Genomic DNA, 26,506 nt, shown 5'->3' on the forward strand with positions numbered 1-26,506 from the left:
AGGGTGGGGACCCCTGCTGAGGAACGCGAGGGTCCCAATTTCTATTTATGGTTTCACCCAGGGATTCAAAACAACACTTGCTGAGTACTGAGTATGTGACTGGCACTTTGTTTGTTATCTACTGTGACCTTCCTAACAACCACGGAGCATGTCATCCCCGCGCTGCAGACGCTTAGGGGACCCTTAAGCTCAGAGAGGCAGAGTGAATGTCCCAAAGCCACAGAGGAGGAAATGCTGGAGCGGGAGTTGGAGTACTGGCCTGCCCTCAAGCCCGTCCCCTTCTCACTTTCTGCACGCGCTCTGCTCTGCCTCCCACCCAGAGATACGGGTTTTCCTGTGCTCTCGTGGGGGATAACGCAGGAAAGCGATCCATGACATCAGCATTGAGATCTCGAGCCCACAGGCCCAAGGGATCACTCACAGGCTCTGCAAAAGCGTTGTCCCACAGAACAGTGGCCGTTGCGTTGTTGTCCTGGCTGCCGTGGACGATGACCACCACCGGGAGGGACAGGGTCTACAAAGACACAGGACACGGGCTGAGCACCCGTGGCGGCATGTTCTTCCCCTGCTCTTCTCTGTTCCCATCACAGCGTGTTCGCTCTTCCAGTTTCCGTGCATGTCACCCTGGGGCCCAGAGTGAGGACGGCTCCAGGACCACTACGACTTTTCCACATCGGCACAATCTCAGGCATTTTGGGTATAGTAAGAGAGACTTTACTAAATATCTCTGAAGGATGGGGTAAGTTCTCTAAATTACATGGAGCACGAGACAGAGGAAAGGGAGCAGGGAGACATTTCCAAGAGGGAAAAAACCAACAAGTAACAAATGTCTAAAACTTACTACAACTGTTACGCAGATTCCTCCTGAGTGACGTTTCTCCTCATTCATTTTCTACCTACATTTCCAGCTATTTCAGCTCATTATTGTTTGCTCCTTCGTAAGAGAAGCTAAAAGACACAGTTCTAAGGATGAGGCCGTCTCACTTTCTGTTCGTCAACAACCGGAGAGAGGACACTAACTGGGACCAGAACGATTCTTCTGCGATGTAAAGTCCTCGCACGCACACACACGCACACACACGCACACACACGCACGCAGCTGAGGGCTTTACCTTGACTTGAAAAACCAGCTCGTTTCCACCAACACTGAACTGTGATTCAAACAGGATTGTAAATTTTTCTTCTGTCACCGACTCTGCTCCGCGACGATCAGACCTCTTAATCCTTTTCAGGGACTGAAAAGGAGAAAATTAATGTGACAAAGACCTCGGGCACTGGGGACACTCCATCCCTCCTCCCCTCCACCCTACCATGTTGCGGAAGTGGGCGCTGAGCGTGCCGGTGGCCTGGTGGTACTCCATCACACAGCAGTTGTTCAGGATCTCGCCGCTGTAGTCGCTGCGGATCAGAGAGACGCGGCTCGAAACCCACACGGGCCTCAGCCCATTGGGGCACAAACACGCTTGGGGGAGGAGGAAATTCACAAGGCATTTAAACCCTTCTGTCATTTAGAGGAAACATCACCTCTAGGAGACATACAAAAAATAGATATACATAAAATATTAAAAAAATTTTCTTGAACATATTCCGAAAAGGGAAACAAAATCACACTATCTTTGCAGAACTTCGCCCCTATATTCTTTCTCTGACAGCCAGAACAGGCCAGAGGGGTGAACAGGATTCCGGCAGAGACCAGCTGATCCCAGAAGCTTCCTTAAGGGGATGAACTGTACCTATTTTGAGGACTAAGGGGAGGGGCACATGTGAAGGACATGCGTACTTGCGGGTGTTCTCGTTCTTGAGCAGCGACTTGGCCTGCTGCTCACTGATGATGGTGGCCTTCACCTGGGGGGGGTTCATGTGCACGTTCAGCTTCCCACCCACCAGCAGCCGTACCGTGGCCGCAAACTTGGTCTGGGTCTTCAGGACCTGCGGGGGCTGCTTCTCGATGATGAATGTGCTGCAGGGACACAGAGAGGTGCGGCCTCAGGGACGGGGCTCTGGCCCCTCCCTGTGGGGGGGGGGGCCTTGCACAGGGCTCAGCAGGCAAAGGAAGAGCACGTGGCAGACAGAGACCCTGTTCCAGGGAGGCCACTGAGAATCGGGGGGAAGGCAGTGAAATGAACTTGGCAGTGGGCTCGGGATGCAGGAAACCAGGGCAGCCCCTGCGGCATACCCAAGAGGAACTGGGAAAGGTCAACACCAAGCAGTCATGGCTACTGAGGAGACACAGATTCAAGCAAGAGCTCCCTATCAGCAAAGCACCCCTGCAGCCCACCCCAGCCTCCGACCGCCCCCCTTGCCAACCACATGCAGGGCTGGGCCGGGCTGAGGGGCAGCAGTCACCTAGTCACCAGGGCTGAGATGATGTCTGTGATGGTGGCATTGACCTCAGCCAGCATCTCCTCCACTGGGCCTGGGATGGGCAGCTGCTGGCAGAGGTGCTCAGCTCTGCGGATCTGCTGCCTGTTCTGCCAGATGATCTCAGCTAACTTCTCACACCTGCCCCAGAGCCGAGGCCAAAGGGAAGGACAACAGTTTCACCCCATCCCCCAGGACACAGGTGGAAAGGCTCCCAGCCTGGGGCCAGACCCCCAAGACCGGGCCCCGCCCCCACCCAAGAAGGCGTCACACCCCAGCCACCCCTCCTGTGCTCTGAGCAGAGCAGAGGCGCCCTGCCTTCCAGAAACACAGACACACACAAGAGGCGTGACCCTGAACGACCCCACCAGCCCAAGCCTCACTCTGCACCCTGGCCCTGCTCCACTCCCCAAAACAGTGACTCCCGTCCCAGGGAGGAGGCAGGGCTGGGGGCACCAAGTCTGTGTCGGGAGCCAAAACCACGGGGAAATAAGCCCGGCCACAGGACCGGGCAAGCCATCCGCCCATGGAAACACAGGAGCAGAGTGAGCAGCTGGAAGCTCCATCCCGGGCCCCTGCACACCCCTGCCTGCCTGCCTGCGCCCTGCCCGCGTCCCCATACCATTACCAGGACTGCAGCACGTCCAGGCTGCCCTCAGGGGGCCCTCCGTTCCCGGCCAGCTGCTGCCGCCGCTTCCACTGGATCAGCTCGTCATCCAGAATGATGGTCTGCTGCTTCCTCAGCAGCTGCAGGGTCTTCTGGTGCTTCTCGGCCAGCTCCTGAGACAGGGGACAGCAGGCCCTTCTGGGCTCCAGGACAACCACCCTGCAGGGCCTCACGCGGGAGGCAGGGCCACCCCTCTCCCCGACCTGCTCTGCCTCCCAGACCCCACAGGCCTCCTGCTCCCCTGGGCCCTGCTGTCTTGCTGGCTCTACCCCTCTCTCAGGTGCCCCGACACTCAGGATGTCCACCGTGCGCCTGGAGGAGAGGGACGAGGGCCGCACTCACCCCACGGTACTGCTGCAGAGTCTGGGCTTCTCGCTGCAGCCAGGCCTCCAGGGACACCTGCTTCTGCTGGAGTGCCGTCTCCCGGCTCAGACGCTCCTGGGGGTTCAGCTGGGCCAGCTGGGCAAACTGAGCTAGAGGAGGGGACGGGATGGCTACGACCATCATCTCCCAGCTTCCAGCCCACAAGACCCTCAAGGTGACACATCCTACCAATGGTAAGTCAGGGCTCTGGAAGCCAAGGGCACCCATGTTGAGCCGGCCCCACTCCCTGGTCCCCCAACTCTGAGCTCCCCTCTAGAGATGGGGACACAGAAGCTTGTGTGTCCCGCTGAGGAGGATCCCACCATCCTGGCCCACACGGCTGGCTGCCCACCTTCCTCACACCCACAGGGGTCCAGCTCAGTGCCACACTGCCCAGTTTGAAGTCGGCCCTGGCCGGTTACTGCCTCAGTGGACTCCGGCAAATCACTTCTGTCCCCTGGGGCTCAGTCTCCCCATCGGAGAAACGGGAGAGTCCTGTTTCTGGCCTCAGTGGGTTGCCACGGGGATTACAAAAGGACGATACAGCAAATGCTCGAGAAGATGCCTGGCCCATGGAAGCTCTCGGTGAGAGTGGGTCCTTGTTGGTTACTGGCTTACAGGACAGGGTGAGAGGGTGACGGACACCAGCAGGTCTCGGCCCCACCCTCACCTACAGAGCCTGGTCAGGGAGGCCTGCCGCACGGCCTTGGGCCACAGCCGGGGGCACAGGAGCCTGCCCTCAGGGAGGAAGGAGTGTCTGCCTGTGCTGAAGGGGCCTCACAAGTCTGACCAGGTCAGGTCACTGTGAGCTCAGCTGACCAGCAGGAAGAGAAAAGAGAGAAGACAGAGAAGAAAGGAGAGAGGGAGAGAATCCGACAGAGAGAGAGAGGGAGAGAGGGAGAGAGAGAATGGGAATCCAGGGCCCACACAAAGGCAGCAAGATGCCCTCGGGAAAAGGAGGCAGCCCTCCTCCTACCAGCTTTAGGGAGCTCGTCTCAATGGTAGGAATAGGGACTCAGTGAGGCCTGATCACCCTTATTTAAAACAGAAGCCATGAGCCTGACTGGTGTGGTTCAGTAGGTGGGGTCACCAGTTCAATGCCTGTCACAGCACACGCTTGGGTGGCAGGCGAGGTCCTGGGTTGGGGGCCTGTTAGAGGCAACTGATGGATGTTTCTCTCCCTCATCGCTGATTCTCCCCCTCCCTTGCCCTCTCTCTAAAAATAAATAAATAAAACTTAAAAAAAAAAGTTATGAATTGCTTAAGACATTAGGAAGATAGAAAGAATGATACAGAAAACACCTGTGAATCCATAACCCAGCTTAAGAAATGAAACATTTCCACAGTGAGCGCCACCTGGCCACACCCTCTAGCCTGCAAGCCCATCCCTCCCGCCACCGAGGGAACTGCTCTCCTACAAACCGGGGTGACTGCGCCCTGCCAATAGCCTTTGGGAACACCCTGGTGTTCTGACTCGGGCAGAGTCAAGAAGATGTGAGCATCAGCATGTCGCGGTCAAGTTCCTGGCAGGCCTTGGTGGGCCATGCCTCACTGACCTAGGCCCCACGGCCGCACAAGCTGTGACAGGCCGAAGAACTCCAAATGGCCAGGAAGAGCCGGAATGAGAGCAGAATTCGGAAATGCGGCTCCATCTCAGTGCAGGGCCTGAGCGGGAGGAGGGGTGTCCAGCTGAGAACACAGCAGAGGGGTCTGGCCCACTACCCACAGGGTGGTGGCATCACCACCGGCATCTGTGCCCAGCCTCCCTATGCAAGTGACCCAGTTAGGCGTCTCCCGGCAAGTTGCAGAACTTTCTGGGATGGACGCCAGGGCACGTGGGGCGCCTGTCCGCCCCACTGCAGGGAACCGAGACCCCCCTTGCACACACGGATACATGGTCTGCATTTCTGACGGGAGGTGGCAGCTCGGACTGAACTGACTGGCACAGTGGGCACCGACCCAGCCAGAGCCCAGCTCAAACCCAGGCGGAGGAGGCAGAAACCCAGGAACAGGGTCGTAAGGGCTGCCCACCAGTCCAGGGCCTGGGCGGAAGTGAGCCTGCCTCTCCTGTTCCCTAAGCTAGGAAGGGGGCAGCCTCTCTGGGCCAGTCTGGATGGACTCCGATGGGAGGCAGACATGCTGGAACCATCCCACCACTGTTGACTCGACGCCTGTGGCGGTCCGGGGCTCGCGCTGGCCTTGGGCACAGGAAACACTGACCGGCCGCTGAGGGGGAGGCTCGAAGAGGCAAAGGAAAGGAGAACCCTAAAAACATTAAGTAACAAAAAAGCAGAGAGAGAAACAAAGCTGAGACGGGGCACAACTGGGAGTAGACAGTGGAGTAGAGACCTCAGTACCAGTGTGTTACATGACAGTAAACGTTCATGGACTGAACACCTTAATCACAAGCAGAGATGGTCGGACACAAACAGAAGCAAGACCACTGTCTGCTGCCTGCACTTTAGATGAGGAAAGGTGGATGCAGACATGCTGAGCCCACGCGGAACAGGAAGGTGGAGAAGGTCTATCGACCACTCGCGAAGCAGACTTGAAGACAAAGAGCACAACCAGAGCTCAAGAAAGATATTTCATGATTATTAAAGCATCCGTCAGAAAGAGAATGATCATAAACATACATGAATCTACTCACAAAGCTTCAAAATACAGAACGGAAATATCTACAGAAACAACTGGAGAAGTGCACAGTCCCACAGAACAACAGGAGACTTGGGTGCCTCTAATGGAACCATTAGGCTAAACGTAAATAAATAAACTCAGACAGACAGAGACCTGAGGGTCTCTGACTGCTGCAGGGATTCCGGGGGGTACCTAAGACCCTGCGGGAGGCCCACAGAGCCAAAACTGTCTTCAAAGGTCCTTCTGCCCTTTCCTTTGTTAATCTCGTAATTACACCCTGGGCTTTTCTCGAGGCTGCAGGACACGGGACACTGCAGCAATGGACAGGAAGGGCCGCTCCCTGATTCGCCCTGTGCTTCCAGAGACTGGTAGGAACGGAGGGCGGGGCCACTGTGCTCACCAAACGTTGTTTGGGGAAATACAGGTGTTGTTACTCTTCTGTTTTTACTTTTTTTGGTGAAACTTTATTATGTTAACATAGTAAATATACATAAATATTTATAATGTGTTTTATATCGTATATAGTATAGTACACATGATTATGGTTATATTATACACCTCATGCATAATATGATATTCTATAAATATCGAGACCAAAACATACATGTAAATATATTAGCCCTATACTTAAATATAGATTTAAAAATAAATATTACTGCTGTATTTGTTAACATTATTGAATTTATTAGTGCTGCTTTTTAAAGAAACATTGTAGAAAATACATCCTTTCCAAGCCCACCAGATACATTCACCAAGACGGAACACAGGCCGGGCCAGAGAACAAGTCTCAACACATTTAAAAGAACTGAGATCAGCCCTGGATGGCCTGGCTCAGTGGACTGAACGCCGGACTCCGAAGGAAAGGGGCGTGGGTTCCATTCCCAGTCAGGGCACGTGCCTGGCTTGCGGGCCAGGTCTCCAGGAGGGGGCAAGCCAGAGGCAACCACACAGGTTTCTCTCCTACTCTTTCTCCCTCCTTCCCCTCTCTTGAAAATAAATAAATAAAATCTTTAAAAATTTTTTTCAAAAAAAAAAAAAAGAACTGAGACTATACATAGCATGTTCTCTGACAACAATGGAATTCAATAACGAAATGAAAATAAAATCAAAGATGACAGCACATCTAGAAAAGAACAAAAACTTGAAAACTAACGATATCCTTCTAAGTGCACGGGAAAAAGTACCAGAACTTAGAAAACACCTCAAACTGAATGACAGGGATACACAGCACATGCAAAACCATGAGATGCGGCTGAAATTTGCTTAGTGGGAAATTCATGGCTCTGAGAAGAAGAAGAAGTCACAGAAGAAGAAAGGTCTGAAAATCAGGGACCTAAGATTCCCCCTGAAGAGACAAGAAAGAGAGGAGCAGAGGGAGAGGCCGCAGGCACGCCCTGCTCTCACTGGACCAGGCAGGTGCAGCCCCGGTCAGTCTGCGGGGAGGGAACGGCCCCGTTTCACGCTGCTCAGACTGTGCCCAGGGCTCACTCCCCAGGGCTGATTTTTCTGTCCCCACACCCTCATCGTGGCAGTCACGGGGACAGACCTAGGGGACAGGAGAACTTTCCACTGTCACCTCCTCCTGCCAGCTCTGTCTCCTCAAAGGGAGGCTACAGGAAGTGCATTCCCGAGTTCCACCGCTCCCCGCCTGGCTCAGCCTCGGGACTCTCAGCCTAAATTCTCCCTCTCATTGGGGAACACTTTGCCCATATTCATTCACTCACTCACTCACTCATTCATTTATTCATCCACTGAGATATTCACTTCACTACCTACACTAGAGAGAGAACATTAGTTAATGAAGCACAGGGATTTTATGACACATCTCTGCCACTTTCAAGCAACACAGGCCAAGTCACCTGTTCTCTGTGAACCTCAGTGTTACCATGTGCAAAGTGGGGATAATACCACTGTCTACACCCTGCATCTGGTGTAGGGTTCGATCGAATCACACATGCAAAGCGGGATGGATGGCCCAGCAGGGGGCCGTCACCTGCAGCCATTACTCCGCCCAGGCTCTGGGGAAGGCTCCCCGGAAACAGACGTGGACCCAGCCCCAACCCCGCAGGAGCTCACGAAGTGGCCCTCACTCCCGTCCCCCACACACGGCGCCCGCGGCACGGCAGCCTCACCCTGGATCCTCAGGCTCTCCTGGTACTGGATGATGAAAAACTCCTGGGCCTGCTGCAGCTTCTTCAGCTCATTCTCGGTGTCCTGCGTGACCAGTCTCAGCTCCTCAAACGTCTGGTTGATCTGGAGGTGTTTCTGGGACATGGCGTCCACCAGGGTCCCAGCAGGAGAGGCACCCTGGAGACATGTCAGAGGGGCGGCAGCAGTGAGCTGGGCAGTAAGGGTGGGAGAAACCTCAGGCCTGGGGGACCCCAATACGACAGGCCCCAGACTCCAAATCTGGAGTAAGAAGGGAGGGCAATCTGAGTCGAAGGACAGTCATCTGTCACAACTGGGGTGCAGGGGCCAAAGGAGGAGGAGGGGCGTGTGAGCTGGCAGACTGTGGCATCTTCACAAGGCATGGCAGACACTTCTGCTGCAGTTCTGGCCTCCGCCAGAGTACCCCCAGCACGGTCCACCTAAATTCTCTCAGAAGACACGACAACTGAACACGCCCCAAGAGCTCCTGGGTTCTCCTGCTGATGATGACAACAGCCCTCGGCCCACACTCTTGCACCCCCCCCCCAGTGCCGGGGGCTGTGCTGGGCGTGGGGGACAGAGTGGAGGACGAGGCCAGGTAAACTCACACCATCTCTGCCTCTCTCCAGGCCCACTGTGGCTGAGGGAAGAGGGAATGAGGTCAACCTCTCACAGGGGGTGTCTGAAGACCCCGAGGAGAAGTCATAAGTGCCAAGGGGAGGCATCAGCAAGGGCTTTGGGGATCCACACACTTAAGTGACCTGGTCTGAGCTTTTCCCCAACTGAGTCTTCAGGCCTTTCCAACGAACTGTTCTCGGGGGACATTCCAAACCCCTCTGCAGCCCATGGCAGCCCCCCTCCGCCCCCAGCCCACTGCCGCCCAGCACGCCAGTTACTGTCCATTCCTTCAACACACATCTCGTTCCAGCCTCAGGGCCTCTGCAGTGGTGGGTCCATCTCTCTGGAACCCTCCGGCCCCACCCACCCTCCTGATGCGGGACTCCCACTGGCACCTTTTCAGAGTGGCCCTCCCTGCGGGCCCAAGTGAAACAGCACCGCCCTCATCCGAGAGCGTCTAGTTCTTGTGTTCCCCTCTTGTCTGCTGCGGGCACTGGCATGTGAGCCTTGTCAGTGTGGGACCGCGCCTGTCCTGTGCACCCAGAAGGACCCATGACCGCTTGAATTCCCTTCAGGGGACCAGGTCTCTCTGTGCTTCTCCAGGCGTAGCCCAGGGCCACACACACCACAGGACCTCTAGACATGCTTACTGAGCGAACGGCCGAATCCCCGACATCCGTGTTCACGACGACTAGGGGTAGAAGGAGGGCCTGTGCTCCAGGCAGCGCTCTGTGGCCTTCACCTGCCTGGCGTCCCTCAGTGAGGTCCCTCTTGTTTTACTCGGATAGTGTGAGGTCTGCACCGGCCTCCTAGCACAGTTCACGCCTCTGCCACTCCAGAACCTGGGGGACGAGTCCCTGGCCCACCTCCCGGGGCCTCACTGCTCTCGGCGTGCCCGTCTTTGTTTCTCTGACACAGACCGCACCACCCGGTATTTCTCATTGGCCCCAACCCCGTTTATTGAGTGACAGAGCCTTTCCCTGGTCATCTGTACGCCACCGCTCACTTGGACGGAGTTGCCAGGCGTGTGTGAGTGTGGGGGGTGTGTTCAGGGCTTCCTCTTCTGTGTCATTGGTCTGCTGGTCTATCCCTGGCCCACACAGTATCTCACTTAACCTTCACAACACCCTGCAGGGGAGGTGCTTCTACTGTCCCTACTTCTAACTGAAGACGCTCAGGCTCAGAGAAGCGCAGTCACCTGCTCAAGTTTCATGGCGAGTAAGTGGCAGGGCCAGGGCCCGAGGCTGGGGCTCACTCTGAGCCTGCAAATCAAACTGCCCCTCACACCTGCCCATGCCCTGACCTCTTTGGCGCCCTCGCACACCAGTATTTATAAATCGCAGGTGAGTCTGCACACGGGGACTTCCCGACTCCACTCCCCAGGCCCACGGGACACTCACGTTGTTGGCTTCTCGGACCAGCCTCTGTTCGTTGTACAGAATGTGCCGGATGCAGCGGACCAGGTCCATGGGGCAGCGGTCGTACGTGTTCTGAAAGGGCCCAAGAGCAGCTACCAGGGGCCATCCTCCGTGCCCACCACGCCTATTGCAGGGCTACGTCCACGCCTTCCTCTCCCCCAGCCCTGGCCTCAGCTTCCCCAGAAGCCTCAGGAACTCTCGCCAGACACCTCTCTCTCTCCTGGACTCGATTCCCCCACCCCCCACATCTTCATTTCATTTGCAGCGCCTCAGAAGCCCCCCGTTTACAAAGCACTTCCAATTGACCATCTCCTGTGACGTAGCAACCCTATGACACAGCAGAAATGACTGTCCCCATTTCAAAGGGGACAAAACTGATGCTCAGAGAGGTTAAGTACGTGTCCAGAGACAAACGAGTGAGCAGATGACTCAACACTCTGAGCACCCAATGCCAAGGTCAAGGTACTTCCCACCATCCTCCAGCTCTGGGTTCCTGTTCTGCTCCCCTCTTCACCCCAGGTTTCTCCTGCTTCCTCCCTCTTTGGGGATGGGCTTTTCGTTTTCCTGGCACCTGCTGCTCATATTCAAGAATAATGGTTCTTGGAGAAATACTCATGAGGTCTAATAAATGCTTCACTATGATTACCACCCACACCCCTTTCCTGCTTCACAAAAACTCCCTCTCCCCCCTCCACCCCTCCCTCCACCCCCTTGGGAAGAAGAAGCTACATCTGACATCTAAACCCCAATTCAAGGCTCTTTTATCCAGTCCTGCCTCCAGGTGAACCCTGCCCTCTCCTGCCCCCCTTCAAGAGCTCTCCCACCCTGCAAAGAGCCCCAAGAGGGATGTCTGGGCGCCTCATTCCCTCACTTCTAGAATCTCTCAGTCTGCCTCCATCCCTTCTGCTCAACCAGCCCAGAGTGCCATTTCAGCCACTCCCTTCTCTCGGGAACAGACCCACTCTGCCCTTTTGCTTTGTCATATGCTAGAGGAATCCAACACATCTGATTTAGAAAGAGGGGGTGGGGGAAATCGAAGCACCAAAAAGTTGCCGATAAGCTCAGGTTCCCGGGGTGAGTCAGAGGCCAGGCCAGGAAAAGCCCAGGGGCGCTGATGCTGGAAAGAGAAGGCGGCCACTGCTTGCCTGCAGGTGACCCAGCCTTCACACCCACCTGGAGCTGCGTGGCGTAGTGCCCCAGCTTGATCTTCAGTAAGAACCCATCTTCCCCCACTTGGTGCTCGGCCTTCTTCTGCAGCTCCTGCACCAGGCCCTCCAGGAGCTGGGTGGCCTTAATGTTCTCCTGTGGATTATCAATATCTATTGAGTCCCTAGGGGAAAGAAATTACATACATATGTATACATACATGCACATGGCCTATGTAAATGCATCCTCAACACATCATACCTTTCTTTGGCTAAAGTGATTTCTACAGAATACACTCTGCAAATTTTAGGAGAGTTTGATTTAAATTGACTAGATGCCTACATTCACCCATTCCGAATCCACTAACTACCTCCGTGGATGGCACAGTAGTTTATTTTCTTCTTTACAATGTACTGTCCTTTGTCCTTCCTCCTACCGACGTGCTCTGGCGCTTACACTATCCGTTAGGAAAGAAGGGAGAGGGAAAGGGCTGTGTGGACACCGAAGGAAATAAGGCCTCTGACAATCGCTGTTTATAGCTGCCCCTTCGAGGGTGCCCGGGCCACAAGGTTAGGAACGTTTTACATTGCTTTTCCACCCTCGGCAATGTTGCTAACTTCACACAGAGTGCTTCTTAAGACAGGTGGAACATTTATTGCTACTTCTAAGAAGCCTTGGAAAAGAGATATTAAGACAGAATATTCTCGTTAGTCTTTACATCAGACACAGATTTGGGACCTGCAGGCATCAGAGAAACCATTCTGTGGGCTTTGTGTTAATTCAGAGCCATTTAACTGGTGACAGAGTTAGGATGGTGGGTCCTTCCTTCCTTCCTTCCTCCCTCCTACTCTCCCCCATTCTCAATCCCCTCAACAACTCTTTGTTTTCTTTTTTAAACAACTTAGGCAACAATTGGCTCTTTGGTGGGACTAAATTAGTCAGAACAGTTACCAGACTGAAGTAACATTCAGTTCCTGCTGCCCAGGTCGGAGGCCAACAAGAGGATCTGGTGGTGGCTAAGAAGTGCCATCATCTCGCCCTGGTGGGTGGCTCAGTTGGTTGGAGCGCCGTCCCATGCACCAAAGGGTTGTGGGTTCAATCCCCAGTCAGGGCGCAAAGCTAGGCTGCAAGTTCGATTCCTAGTCAGGGCATGTGTGGGAGGCAACAATTGATGTTTCTCTCTGACATCCATGTTTCTGTATCTGTTTCTCTCTCTTCTTCTCTGCCTCTCTTTCTCTCTCTAAAGTCAATAAATATATCCTTGGGTGATGATTTTTTTTTAAAAAGTGCTGTTATCTCTAACCCTATGGGCACAGCAACTAATTTCAAACAGAGGCACAAACAAGCGTACCCGCACACCGATGGGACTTCATCAAACAATACGCTCACATCTGCATTTGGGGGGCAGTAGAGAACGGCAAATTCTGAATGTGCGTGCCCTACGGGCTACATGAAATAAATGTTAAAGAAAAGCCTGGCTGGGACGCGCGACAGCCCTGCGTGCCCGTGGCGACTGGCAATCGTGCTCCTCGTCTGAGGAAGCTACTCTCGAAAAGATCCTGTCCCAGAGCAAAACTCATGGAAACCAAGTGCTGATTCTTGTACTTAATCCTCAGCCAAAAAATTCTTCTTCTTAGCATAAACGTGAAGAACTGAAGAATTTTATTAAAATCTTTACATTTGTGCCCGGACTGATGTTGCTCGGGTAGTTGGGCATCATCCTGCAAAGCAAAATGTCACCGGTTTGATTCTCAGGCAGGGCATGGTCCTGGTTTCGGTTTGGTCCCTGGTCGGGTGTGTGCGAGAGGCAACCGATGGATGTTTCTCTCTCACATCGACACCCCTCTCCCTCTCTTTCTCCCTCCCATCCCCTCTCTCTCAAACAAATAAATATTTAAAATCTTTATATTCTTAAGGAAACCAAAACTAAGGAAAATTCTAGCCTTATTGGGGTGGTCATTCCATAAGTTAAGTAAATGTCTAATCACTATATTGTACACCTGAAACTGATATAATATTGTATGTCACTGTAATTAAAAAATATTTTAATGAACTAAAACTCAGATTTCCCTTAATGTCAACACCAGTCGTGTAACATTCGTTCAGTAAGAAACGTGGGCCCTGACCGGGGTGGCTCAGTCGGTTGGGCGCCGTCCCTCAAATGGAAGGTCACTGGTTTGGAGGAGCCACCGATCGATGTTTCTCTCCCTCTCTTTCTCCCTTCCTTCCTCTCGTTCTAAAAATAAATAAATAAAATCTTTAAATAATAAGAAAAGAAGAGAAGACGACATGGGAAATCTACTAAGTGAAATTTTAAATCAACAGACACTTTCTATTAAGGTGTTTCTGAGCTCTCCGAACTGTTACAACAGAGAAGGAAATGGAAAAGCACCGAGCAAGGTGCCGTCGACGTGCTCACAGTTAGCTCTCTTTTTTCTCACGGAATTACATGAGGCTGAGATTTCTTTTAATTGCCTAGAAAACTGCCTTCCTGGTGCTCTCTAGTTTCTGGAGCGCACTCTGCCACTAACACACAGTTGCAATTGTTCCGAGACAGCGTTTCTGCCGGGTGTCCAGCCCTCCGCAAACAGCAGCGCAAAGGGTGTCTCTGCCCAGGTGGTCAAAGGGGACCCGCCACCCGCAGAGGTGGCGGACTGAAGTACAGGATGAACGTGTCAGACTAACGGGCTGGCAACCAGACGACAGGCGCCAGGCCCTGAGCGGAGCAGGGGACAGCCAGCTGCCTGGGGTGCAATGTTGTCCATCAAACAGCTTTGTTATCAGTTTGCTGCATGGTACTAACTCTGAAAGTGTTTTAAAACAATTTCCCCCCTGAATATATAAAGGTAATTTGGAAAATAAGAAAAATAAACATGCTCATTAAATCTGCCACCAAGATATAATTATAGCTAACGTTCTGATGTATTGTCTTTCAGTCTTTAATGTGTACATATAAATTACTCATAAATTTAAAAACGCCAATGTCTCCACTGTTAAATTTGTTAAGAATACATTTTATTAAATTATGTGACATACCTGATCTCTCCATTCGGCACTAAATTCCATGTGGACAAAGGTTTTAACTTTTTTCACAGGAACTCTACTACCTACGACTCTGCCAGACACCCTATGGGCACTCAAAACATATTTGTTAATTGTTTCTTTTATTAGCTTTGGTGCTCAAATGTTTTTAGCCAGAATTTACTATTAAAGGGAAGATATCCTATTTTAAAAGTCCCAAGAGTTATTCCGTCTTCCTAAAATCCCAGGGGAGGTCAAACGCCTTTTTGTGGCTCATGACTTTTTTTTTTTAACGTACAAGTTTTGGAGTGTCCATAATGCTATCTTTCCAAACTTCCATGCTTGCGCTTCACGGAAGATGATGGAGGAGACTTTGTTCACTCACCACGCCTGGCTTTCAATCCACTGGGATAAGTAATGGCGCACCTCAATGGGGAAATGCTGGCCGTACAGGGCTTGCATCTGACGGAGGGCGTCTCCTTGCAGCTGCTGCGCCTGGATCCACACAGCCATGTTTGCAATCTGCTAAACAAACAACCAGTGGTTTGGGTGGGTTTTTTTCCTTCCCCTTTTAAGTCCCCCAGCACAAATACGCACACAGTTGTAAAAGCTACAGATAAATGCTTTTTTCATCCCTCTCTGGTAGACTGAAGATCAGGGCTCTTGAACGGAATTTTGGCTTTACAATGTCTTATCGATGCAGATCCTCAGTGTGCCATGGAAAGCTATGTACCTGGGTCTGTGAAGCTCCTACTACAGCCTGAGCTGAAGTCCTGTAAGCAAAAGCGCGAAACTAGCATTAGGGGAAGGGCTGCCTGTAGCTGGGACACCAGAGACGCTTCCTGTACTTTTGTCCCAAACCTGACGCAGCATTTGGAACAGCAACGGTCAATAATCAGCACAGGGAATTTTTAAAATTCGCTTATTTCAGATTTGGTATTTTGACTTCCAGGAAATACAATAAATGCACCGCCACTCAGGAAAAGACCCAGTAAAAGCGAAAACAGCTAAAGCGTGCACTGAGCCCTACGCGTCATCACTAGACACCTACCCAACAACGCTTTGCACAAAGAAGGGTGCGGACTCCTCTGGATAAATACCCCGAGGTGCACCTTCTGAGTTACTGCTAAGGGGTTTAGGAAGTAATGCTCTGTTAACTTACAGGCTTTAAAAATCTGACATAAAAACAATACATTCCAGCGAAGAGTCAGAAATAAGAACTGTTATATTCCAACAGTGGGAAGGTTTTTAAAACACACTCTTGATTCCAGATAAATGGTTTTATAAAACTACCAAGGTGTCTTCTCGGGCCTGCCTGAGCATTTTTAATCCACTTGGCAGGAACTCCTGGACGTCACCGACTGCAGCGGCAATCCTACACACGTACACGGGAGGGACCAAAAGCGAACCTTGCTCTGACACTCTGATCCGCGGTGTAGAATTCGGTGTAAGACCGGGCTACCTTGAATTCCATCCAAAACAATTTGCCTACTCATTTGCACAATCCTCCCAAGAGCTATGCCACAGGTGGGGTCCAGTGGACTAGACCCTGATTCTGTTGAATACCAGAAACTACACGTATGTGTTAGGAAACAGAAATCCCATCTCTGTTAGTCGTTGTCCGATCGCGTAGCACTGAGCTATTTATGGGACCCATCCGTCAGCCACCAGCGCGGTGCGGGGTGGGCGCCAGTTACCTATTTTAGACTTGTGCCATGCTACAGAACCCTCGAGCGGTGTTTAATTTGATTCCGGGCTTTGGGGCAGGGAGGCTGGGATCACTAAGATCACCCAAGGCATCAGATGTCAATGGCCGAGAGTTTGCTAGGAGAAAAATTTGGATAGAAGAGCTTTTGCCACATTATAATAAAACATCTGGAAGACATTTAATTGCACCATATGATTTTTAATCAGATAAATCATATCCCAAGATTTTGGAAACTTGGAACAGATACCAAAGCATGTTTTTTTGGATAAAAAGTAAAAGGGATGGATGGTGGGTGGGTGAAGGCGCTTAGGCGTGTACACATACGGGTGGATGGAAATGGAATGAGGAAAAGAAAGCAGGCATTAATCTCGTGTAGACGTAGGAACTGGAAAGAAGGAAGACCTCCTCAGAGCTCTCTTCACGAACGTGAACGATACCAACAGACAGAAAAATTATCTCGCATTCTGCATTCCTTAACTGAATGGACCCAAGAGACAAAAGAAGGAAAATTGCAGGAAAACTTTTCTCTCCTTACAGACTCCTTCTCAATCCACCCAGGTAAAATAGCGTTCTGGTCACTATCCTCCATCTCCTTTGTCTTTCTGCATGTCATTGATCACGTCCTGACATTTAGCACATGTCTGTTTACTGTCTTCCCACGCGGGCGAAGTCACCACAAACACAAGGACTTTGCTGTGTTCGCTGCCCCTTTTCTTGGGCCCAGAACAGTGCCCGGCATACAAGCAATCAGCACTTTTTTTGTTGCATAAATAAATGTATGCACACAATTTGATCAAATCCATAAGCTCTTTCCTAAGTCATTATGGAACAAAATAAAAGTATGAAATACCGAGGCAAGAAACTGAAACTGGAATCTTATAATTTGGTAAGTCTATACCTGCGATGGTCTATTTGTTCCTTAGTAACATATACCACAATTTGTAATTTTCCCTTTTAGCTTTAATTAATCTGTTTTTGCCCATCTTCCCCACTGAACTCTTAAGAACGGTAGGTGGAGAGAACACCTTTACTCACTCCTACGTCCCCAGCGCCTAGCGCAGTGGCTCGCCACGCTGAGTAGTCAGTAATGCTGCTGAGTGATAAAATACACACCAAATGTTTGGTAACTATTCCACATGTCCTGCTGGCTGAGCATATCCCAGGGTATGACTATGGTAATATGCCATGTATACAGGGGCACTATACCAATGTCACACCACTTATTCTGTCTTGTGCTTTCTATTAGTTCTTCGTTTTTATCAGAGAGTGGAATGCTGAGCTCTTAGCATTTGTCAGAGTAGTTTTTATGGCTCTAAAGATTAACGTGTCATAATAGTTATTTTCTAAAATGACATTTGTTTTTTTTTTTTTTTTTTTTTTTTTTAAAGATTTTATTTATTTATTTTTAGAGAGAGGGGAACGGAAGGAGAAAGAGAGGGAGAGAAATATCAATGTGTGATTGCCACTCACATGTCCCCCAGTGGGGATCTGGCCTGCAACCCAGGCATGTGCCCTGACTGGGAATTGAACCTGTGACCTTTTGGTTCATAGGCCCACACTCAATCCACTGAGCTACACCAGCCAGGGCCTAAAATGACATTTGAAGAATAATAGCTGGTAAATATAAGGTGGTAACCACCTTATTTTGATAACTACAATATACTTTAATTCTACTACATAAAAATGCTTTGATAGAGCTGGAAAGTAGGTTTTGCATACAAGTAGTCAAAAATGTAAAATAAAAGTATAATAAGTAATAAAGAACCACTTTTACTTTTTTAAAAAGATCTTATTTATTTATTTTTAGAGAAAGGAGAAGGGAGGGAGAAAGAGAGGGAGAGAAACACTGATCAGTTGCCTCTTGTGTGTCCCCAGCTGGGGACCTGACCCACAATGTAGGCATGTGCCCTGACCAGGAATCGAACCAATGACCTTCGGTTCACAGGCCGGTGCTCAACCCACTGAGCCACACCAGCCAGGGCCATTTGTACTAAAAATTATATACTCATACACATGGAATATGAGGTGACATACTGAGATCATCATGTAACAATTTAAAACATGTGGTTTAGGGGAAAAAAACCACCCGTTCTCCCATTGTGTCTGTAAAACCTGGACTCTAAGCAGTGCTTTCCCTCATACCTGCCAGAACTCTTCACGCCCATTGCCAGGCTGCACCCACACCTGGTGTTAGCGGAGTCCCGTCCCTTTCTCACCAGTCCCTCTCCTGCCCGGGACCGCTACTCCACCTCTGCAGCCACTGCAACCGGGTCCTCAACACACGCTCCCTTCTGCTGGCTTAGGGGCAGCTCCCTCTTCAGTACGTGACGTTCTGACAAGGGAAGTGGTTTGCATCTTCGGTAAATCGTCACAGGGGCTTCTCTAAAGACTGGGAAATGGATTCACCACCTTATTTTTAGCCAACGATGGGAACTATTTGAGTGCTACTTAGTTGCCCTTAGTGCTCAGAAGCGTTCAAACAACCCAAAACAGCTCTGGATGCAGAACACTGTGCTTTCTGAAAGTACAAGGTATCTACATGGACGCTCCATATCTGGATGTATCCTAGGAGTCCCAAATAAAGTGGACCCTCGGGCACTGGGTTAAAAAGGTTTCAAAGTCTAATAGCTCATAACGTTACAGGCTTATTAAACACCATAAAAATAAATGTCCACTAACGAATAAATCATGAGTGGCTGGGATTTAGGGATAATCTTGTTTCAACAGTAAATACCTTTTTATGAGATGCTTTCCCTTTTAAAGTAAAATATAAACCTTTGTAAAGAAACATACCACTTTCTGTAAAGGCTCCAAAGGCATGCCGCAGCCCACCTGTGGGGGAAGAGGTACTGAGCGCCTGATAACAGAGGGGCCCCGATGCAGACGGGACGACTAAGCGAGTGGATTCTAGCTTCTGGTGGGGGTGGGCTTTGCAATGCATGCAGGGGTGCGGTTTGCTGGGTTCATGTGTCCAATTTAAAGCATTTTATCAATTCTATCCTCCATCCCAGTCTCTAAAATATGGTTAAAGTTCTGGAGATGATGCGAAACTCACCCAAATAGAGTTCTGCAAAGGATTTAAACCTCTTAAATTTTTTAAAAAATATTTTTGATTTTAGAGAAAGGAAGGGAGGGAGAAAGAGCGGGAGAGAAACATCAATGTGAGAGAGAAACACTGATTGGCTGCTGTCTGCATGTGCCTGGACTGGGGACTGAACCTGCAACCCAGGCATACGCCCTGACCAGGAATTGAACCGCCAAACTTTCGGTTTGCAGGATGAAGCCCAACCAACTGGTTAAAGCATGAATTATTAGCAACAAACATTTTGATTCATCTAATAAATAATTTCAGAAATAAGACTGAAAAATGAATTAAAATAACATTCATTAGTGTTTTATCCATCAGATCTACCATTTACTCTCATACACTGAACACTTACTGTGTTATTTATTACTGTAAGTGCTTCTATGAATCTGCCATTTAATCCTCACAAAACCCTAGGAGGTAGGCACGCTCATTATCCCTATTATATAGAGGACAGACTCGAGACTCGGCACATTAACCGGGATCGTGAAATGGTGTGACATCTTTGGAAAGCAGTCTGGCAATTCTTCAGAAGGTTAAGCGTGGAATTTCCATGCGGCCCAGCAGTTCCACTCCCAGAGGTGTGCCCAAGAGGACTGGACACACGTGTCCCCAAAGCCGTGTACACAAATGCTCGCGGCAGCATTACTCAAACAGCCAAAGAGGAGAAGTGACCCAAATGTCCATCGGTGCATGAATGCTACGGATGTAAATGGAACCCTAAAATGGATGAAGCGGAATGTTATTCAGATACAAAAAGGAATAAGGTGCTGGTACACGCTATAACATGGATGAACCTTGAAAACATGCTACAGCGAAAGAAGCCCAACAGAAAGGCCACACAGTATAAATTCCACTTACATGAACGTCCAGGACAGGCAAACCCACAGGGACGAAGTAGACCAGTGGTCGCCAAGGGCTGGGGTAACAGGGGCTGACGTGTAATGGGTACGGGTTTCTTCTGCAGATGGAATATTTGCTCCACGCCCCACACGACTGCAGGGCACCCCGGGGGCTAGAAGCGGGCAGTCTGGCCCCAGAGCCTGTACTTCTACCCCGCTCCGTGCTCCCTTTTCTTGAGGACGTGTGGGGCCTGGTCATATTATGTTTTGTGCTTTTCGGTATGTTTGCTGTATTTCATAATTAAAAAGAGTAAGAGATTAGAATAAGAAACCTAATATTGCGAGGCTCTGATTTGGGCAAAGGCTTGGGCTAGCTGGCAGATGAAACAGAAGGTGCATAAACATTGCTTCCAAGCTGAAAAGTATAAGGCAAGGAATCAGGATTCAAAACTATGAACCACATTAGCTCCACTTAAAGACTAGAGGACTTTGGAGAAACTAAAAACAGCAAGTTCCCCGTTTGTGTCAATATGAATATGGTTACATGTATTCAGTGGTGGTTACCCAGTAGTAGGAACTTGGATGGACAGAAAAATACTGAATAGTAATAACGGATTAAGACTTTTGTTCATATTAAAATTGGCCTAACATCAAGTAAGAAGGTTAGAGTAAAACTTTCCCATGCAGAAGTAGGTCAATATCAGAGCCATCTGCTCTTAAAAAAAAAAAAATTCTAAACACTACTTTATAAGCAATCAGGAAGATAATTCTCTGACAAAATCAGATTATTAAACAGATGGGACAAGAACAGAAAGAATAAAAGTATTTGGCTCACAAAGAAATAAACAAGGAAAAATTTGCCCAGGCAACACAGAGATGATATAATTCTGGGAAGACAATCAGTCATAAATCTTTACGTCACAGCCAAATCATTACATATTAATTTGGGACGAGGAGAAAAAGTGTGGGGGGAGGGGGTTGGGGGAGGGCATGAGGGAAGAGGAAGGGCAGCTAAATATAACGATCAAGTCTTAATCAGTGGGTTATCATCTATTTAAAATGCTCACCCAAATATATCCTGGCCCAACACACAACCTCAGAAATGCAGAGAACAGACCCGGTCAGGGCCATCAGAGGCTGTATCTGTCGGAGTGCGGGGTGTCCACACACTGTCGGGGTTCTGCCTCGAGTACCAGTTATTCACAAAGGGGGAAAGGCGTATTTTCAGTGGAAAAAGCTGGCAGACGACACCTTAACCAAGTCATCGGACATCCCCAATCATGGGACAAAGCGACATCTTGTGCCTCCAGACGTGATGCACTGCGAAGACCACGTGAACTAAATGTCTGACTCTGCTGATGAAGGAACAATCAGCAGATACAAACCGTGAGACTCTGCGGGAAAATACAGAAGAGTGTGGGACTGTTCTAGGGTGAAGGAGACTCAAAGTACATGACAACTACTGAGAGCATAATTTAAAAAAGAAAACCCACAGCTCTAAAGGATGTTACTGGGACAATTAAAAATTAAAAAATTTAAATCAAATTTTAAAATGGCCTATATATTGGATATCACTCTATCAGTGTTACAGTTTTTGAGAATGACGATGGCATTGAGGTTAAATGGAATGACCTTGTTCTTGATACATACTTGGTAAGTACTCAAGTATGTATCGATATTCAAATATGTATCAAGAACCTATCCAAATATGTGTCAAGAACATACTCAAATAGTTACGGGTAAAGTTGTGAGGTCTGTGGCTTACTTTCAAAGGAGAAAGGGAGAAGGAGGTGTCACCTAAATGTGACAACTGTTAACAGTTGGTCAGTCTAGGCAGAGTATATGTGAGTGTTCTTTGTTCTAATTCTTTCAATTTTACAGTAATTTAAATTTTTTTCAAAATCACAGGGGTAAAAATCTATTTAAAAAGGCAATGAGAACAGGGAATCGACTCTCATCTGGGAACTGTCTCTGGCAGCACATAAAAACCAGGGCTGAGACGCTGCTGAAGCTGGTAGGATGCCGCCGAACGAGCCAGGTCCCCTCCCGCCACAGCGGCCTGCAGCTTGAATGCGCATGCGTTTTCATTCTCTCTACGTTGAAATCCATTTAGCAACGTGAACAACCCATCTGGGAAGAAGCTACATCACTACCATCTCCCAGATCACTAAAAACATTGGCTGTATCCCACGGGTAACGGCCATCTGCATTATGGAAAAGAAAGAAATGATTTCAGGCTGCTGAGCAGCCCTTGGTCAGCCGCAGAATTTCTAGTGGAGACCTGTACCTCTACCCACTTTACACTGCCCATCATTACGACCAGCTCACCTTAGACCGTGTCTCCTGCACAGCATGCGTCCCTTAGTTCAGGGAGTAAAAACCCCTCAGCCTCTACAACACACTGGGCTTCTGGGCCATGAGAGAGAACCCCTTCCCTCTTATTACCGTTGAGAATTACAGTATGAAGTTTTCACCTAGCAAAGTTTGCTTTGGAGAGCACCTCGCACTAGGTCAACTCCCAGGGACAGCCTCAGTTATTAGTATAATACACAACAGTGAGAAACTACAAATAACCTAAGTGGCCAAAGTAGGAGAACAGTTAAACGGTAACACTTTAGTCTGATAACATGTCACACGACACTAAGAAAAAGGGCTCGTGGACGTGGACCAACCAGTGTCGGGATGGGGGGAGGGAAAGGAGACAAGGGGGATAAGCGGTAGTGGAAAAACACAATAAAAAATAAAAATGAAATGAAATAGAAAGGCTATGTTGAAATATAAGGCCAGAGAGACACATTCTTTAAAGTACAACTAAAAGAATGTTAAATGTACACAGTATATATGCTGGAGGATAAATATCAGAGGAAGGTCAACAAGAACTAAACAATTGTTATGTTTAGGTGACTTACTACATTTAGGTGAAGGAGTTTTGGTCCAATTTTGTAAAGTATGTATTAAATTTTGGTTCGAATGTAAAACTTGAAATGTAAATTTAATAATCTTGGGCAATTGGTACAACTCACTGTCCCACAGGAACCAAGGACAAAGGGACGTGCAAAAGACACAGGAAAAAACATCTCCCGACACGGTAGTATCCAGGTTATGGCCCTGTCTTGCAAATCAGGTTATCTTGATTTAAGTAGGGCATGAAATAGTAAAAATTCAGAATTATAAAAATGTTTAAAAAAGAAATGCGAGCCTATCATTTTCAAATATATAGCAATTTACCATGTTTCCAAGTAGTGGTTCAAGATCGTTAATAGCTAAGATTACCTTGTAACTCCGGCATCTATGTAACATTTTATTTAAAGCCTTTATTCTTTTGCTTAATAAACATCGTCTTCTAGAAATAGTGTAGAAGTAAATGACACAAAATACATTTTGAAATATTTTTTGAAGTCTCGAAGAAACAAAAAAGCATGTATACACACAGTCGATAAAAAAGATAAACCAAAGTTTGGTAACTTGGGTCACGTTGAACTGGAGCGATGACGCTACAGAAAGGCGTCACGTGCACTCTCCCTTACTCCGCGCGTGTTTGGAACTGTTGGTACCCACGTCCGGGGTACCGAAAGGGGAGGAGAGGTGGGTGGGACGCGAGACCAGACTGGAGATGAGATGAGCGGTCTCCGAGGTAATGGAGTTTGAACTTAGTGGGTCTAATTGTGATTTCTGAAAGAAATGTGGAAAATAAGAAAGGAAAACAAAGAATATTTGGGAAGGTCGTATTTCAAGGCAAGAAGTAATATATTCTTAGATTCATCTTTGGCTCTTTTTTCACCTTTGATATGACTAAGCAACTATCTCTGCAAACTTGTACTAATTGTTAATCGAATGAAGTACAGAGAAAACCACTCACGGCAGTGAAAAAACACCTTTTTCAAAATGACGTTCCCCTTGCTCCTAGGGACACACCTGAACACAACTGGCCTACGAGAAGGCCCTTGACAGTTCAAGGGCAACATTCAAGGCCTCTAGAAGGCTACAGTTATAATATCAGACCCCAGAAAGCCGTAGCCATCGGTCCCTAAACCTGCCCCTATCCAAAGGCCAACAGAACTGGGGGGCAATCTTCCTTTTCTGTTGACTGCAACTTATTCTGCACCCAAAACCTACATTTATAACCACACCAAGGTGTGTGCTTCCTCTTGGATTCCTCCCTACCTCACTCAGTCGGGTGGAACAGCTCCGGCCGCTCTCCGAGAACAGAAAGGCAGTACTGAAGGGCAGTCTTGCTAAGGAAGCCCTGAGACAGTTCTCCCTAAGCTGCACTGCACACTTGCACGTACCTCTACACCAGCACTCACCCAACAGTCTCGACTACCAACAGCACACTTGGGAAGAGACGGCACTACAACGGGACAGCACACCTGGCCACCAAACCCGAACGACATGCAGAGGACGACAGTTTCCCGCATCTCCCACCTCTTCTCAGGTGGCTGTTTTCTCTGCATTTACCATAATCACAATCTACTTCATTGTTGCTAACAGCTACTTGAATGTAAATCCTTAAAAAAACAAAATGGAAAATGAACCTAAGTATGTTTTGGTTAAAATAAATGGAAAACTAAAACCTTGTCTTTTCACAGAGAAATGCCTCATCAGCTAATTCCTTTGTCTGCTCAGGGGATGATGCTCCATTTGTGAAGCCCGACCAACTGCAGCTTTCTGAGGCGACACCAACATGCGGGGTGCAACACCTGCGGAAAAGGTGGGTCCCACAACTGGCAGCAGGTGTTAAGAAGCTACTTCTAATGCTGAGATGAAATGACATTTAAATAAGGGTTCCCCATGTCTTAAGAAAGTCTAACTGTTTGGCTTCTCGGTGAGAAAAGTTATCCAGTACAAGAAGTAATAATAATATCAGAACATTCGACAGGAAGATGAATTAAAACTGTGCACAAAGTTACCTTTCCCACAGCATTAACACTGGCACTCTGCAGTAAAATACAATTACTTTTGCTAAAACAAAGGAGTTTTTCTGGAAACAGATTCACTCTCTCTCACTATGTGTCTACTGCGATATCTCTGCACCGTGAACTTGAGTGAGTGTTCCTGCAACACACAGCAGGTGCACCAAAAAACTCCCACCTCTTAACTAACAGCTTTTGCACCAAGCCATCAGCCAGGATAACGGCTTCTGTGTCTATGTTCTTTCTCGGGCTGCACTGTTACAGGAAGAAGCAAAGAGCAGCGATTTCCTTCCAAAAGGTCAGCTGCCTCAGACAGACCAAACAGAGAGCAGTTAATTCTCGCCAACTTCCCCTCCTGCTTCTGCAGCTTGTACGCAATAGCGTTTGGTTTCCCGTAAAGCTCCAAAGAAAAACAAAGCAAATGCGAGACCCGCAACCTTGCAGTGTCTCACTGGATGACATTAAAGACGCCAGGACCACAGGGAGCAGCACTGGTAAACAGCAGTGGGGCTGTGAGCAACCACCAGAGTTAACAGCGGACTGAACCCTGAGAAGGACGGGCTGGAACCCTCCTGGAGTTTACACTAACGCTCCAGAAGCCACTACCTAAAAATAAAATGGTATTCGGGCTACAGTAAATGTGACAACATGCTAGGTCCCTAGCTGATTGATATAAAAATAAATCTTTAGCTCTCCTCTTCTCAAACTAAAGCCAGACTGTCATCCAACACACGGAGGCCCTGGCCGCGTTCCATGCTGACAGTCAGTAGAAGCAGGTACACAAGGACTACACAGTTTCTTAGACTAGACACGGGGGAAAGACTGCACAATTACCGACACAAGGGGAAGAGGACAGAAAAGATGATTTTAAATCTTCTTTAGGTAGTAACCCCGAATAGTTATGAAATAATATTAAAAACCCACCCACCCCCAAACAAACAACACATTCTTGCATAGGCTTTTTAAAATTAAGACAGCATCTATGTATTCAATCTTCTTAGAGGCAACAAATTAGATCCTTTTGAGTATAAAGGTGAAGGGAGCCCTGGCTGGTGTGGTTCAGTGGATTGAGTGCCGACCTGCGAACCAAAGGGTCACTGGTTTGATTCCTAGTCAGGGCACATGCCTGGGTTGCAGGCCAGGTCCCCAGTTGGGGGCACGTGAGAGGCAACCACACATGGATGTCTCTCTCCCTTTCTCCTTTCCTTCCCTTCTCTCCAAAAAAGGTGGAGGAGGAAGGAAAAATGACTTTTTAAGTTTTCTCAACCATACTGGCTCCTGGCTCAGCCATCTACATACGACTTACGAGAAAATGCGGCGAGGCCCTCGGAAGGCCCCCTGCAGCGCGTTGCAGGGCTCTGTGTGGTGTCAAACTCACTGGTTTCAGGTCGTGGTGGCAACACAGACACCAGACTTTTTGCGAGACCTGCTTGTGTTCTAAAGATTTTAGGCTTTGATGGTGGGGCGTAGGTAACCCATTCTGAGACTACCGCCTTCGAAAGGAACAGAGTGTGGGGCTCAAGGAAAAACTTGATAGTTTGTTGGACATGCTAAGTTAACTACTGCTATAAACACTATA

At 48.9% G+C, this 26,506-nt stretch overlaps 1 protein-coding gene across 4 annotated transcripts in view; it reads right to left on the reverse strand.

The window, feature by feature from the left end:
- STAT5B (signal transducer and activator of transcription 5B) overlaps positions 1-26,506 on the reverse strand; it is a 57,089-nt gene that overhangs the window by 12,260 nt on the left and 18,323 nt on the right. For 2 of the 4 annotated variants that reach the window (XM_053910625.2, XM_053910624.2), the window contains exons 2-12: positions 14,765-14,901; positions 11,386-11,542; positions 10,195-10,284; positions 8,161-8,335; positions 3,371-3,501; positions 2,990-3,141; positions 2,347-2,502; positions 1,781-1,960; positions 1,311-1,398; positions 1,113-1,235; positions 422-514 (exon numbers count right to left, since the gene is read on the reverse strand). In XM_053910625.2, coding sequence (XP_053766600.1) covers positions 422-514; positions 1,113-1,235; positions 1,311-1,398; positions 1,781-1,960; positions 2,347-2,502; positions 2,990-3,141; positions 3,371-3,501; positions 8,161-8,335; positions 10,195-10,284; positions 11,386-11,542; positions 14,765-14,892 — 1,473 coding nt within the window. In that variant the 5' untranslated portion in view covers positions 14,893-14,901. Of the gene's footprint in view, positions 1-421; positions 515-1,112; positions 1,236-1,310; positions 1,399-1,780; positions 1,961-2,346; positions 2,503-2,989; positions 3,142-3,370; positions 3,502-8,160; positions 8,336-10,194; positions 10,285-11,385; positions 11,543-14,764; positions 14,905-26,506 lie in introns of those variants that run through there. The other 2 variants (XM_053910623.1, XM_053910626.1) reach the window with 2 other exon arrangements.

This window comes from Desmodus rotundus, chromosome 9 (assembly GCF_022682495.2).
Source record: "Desmodus rotundus isolate HL8 chromosome 9, HLdesRot8A.1, whole genome shotgun sequence".
NCBI lineage: Eukaryota > Metazoa > Chordata > Mammalia > Chiroptera > Phyllostomidae > Desmodus > Desmodus rotundus.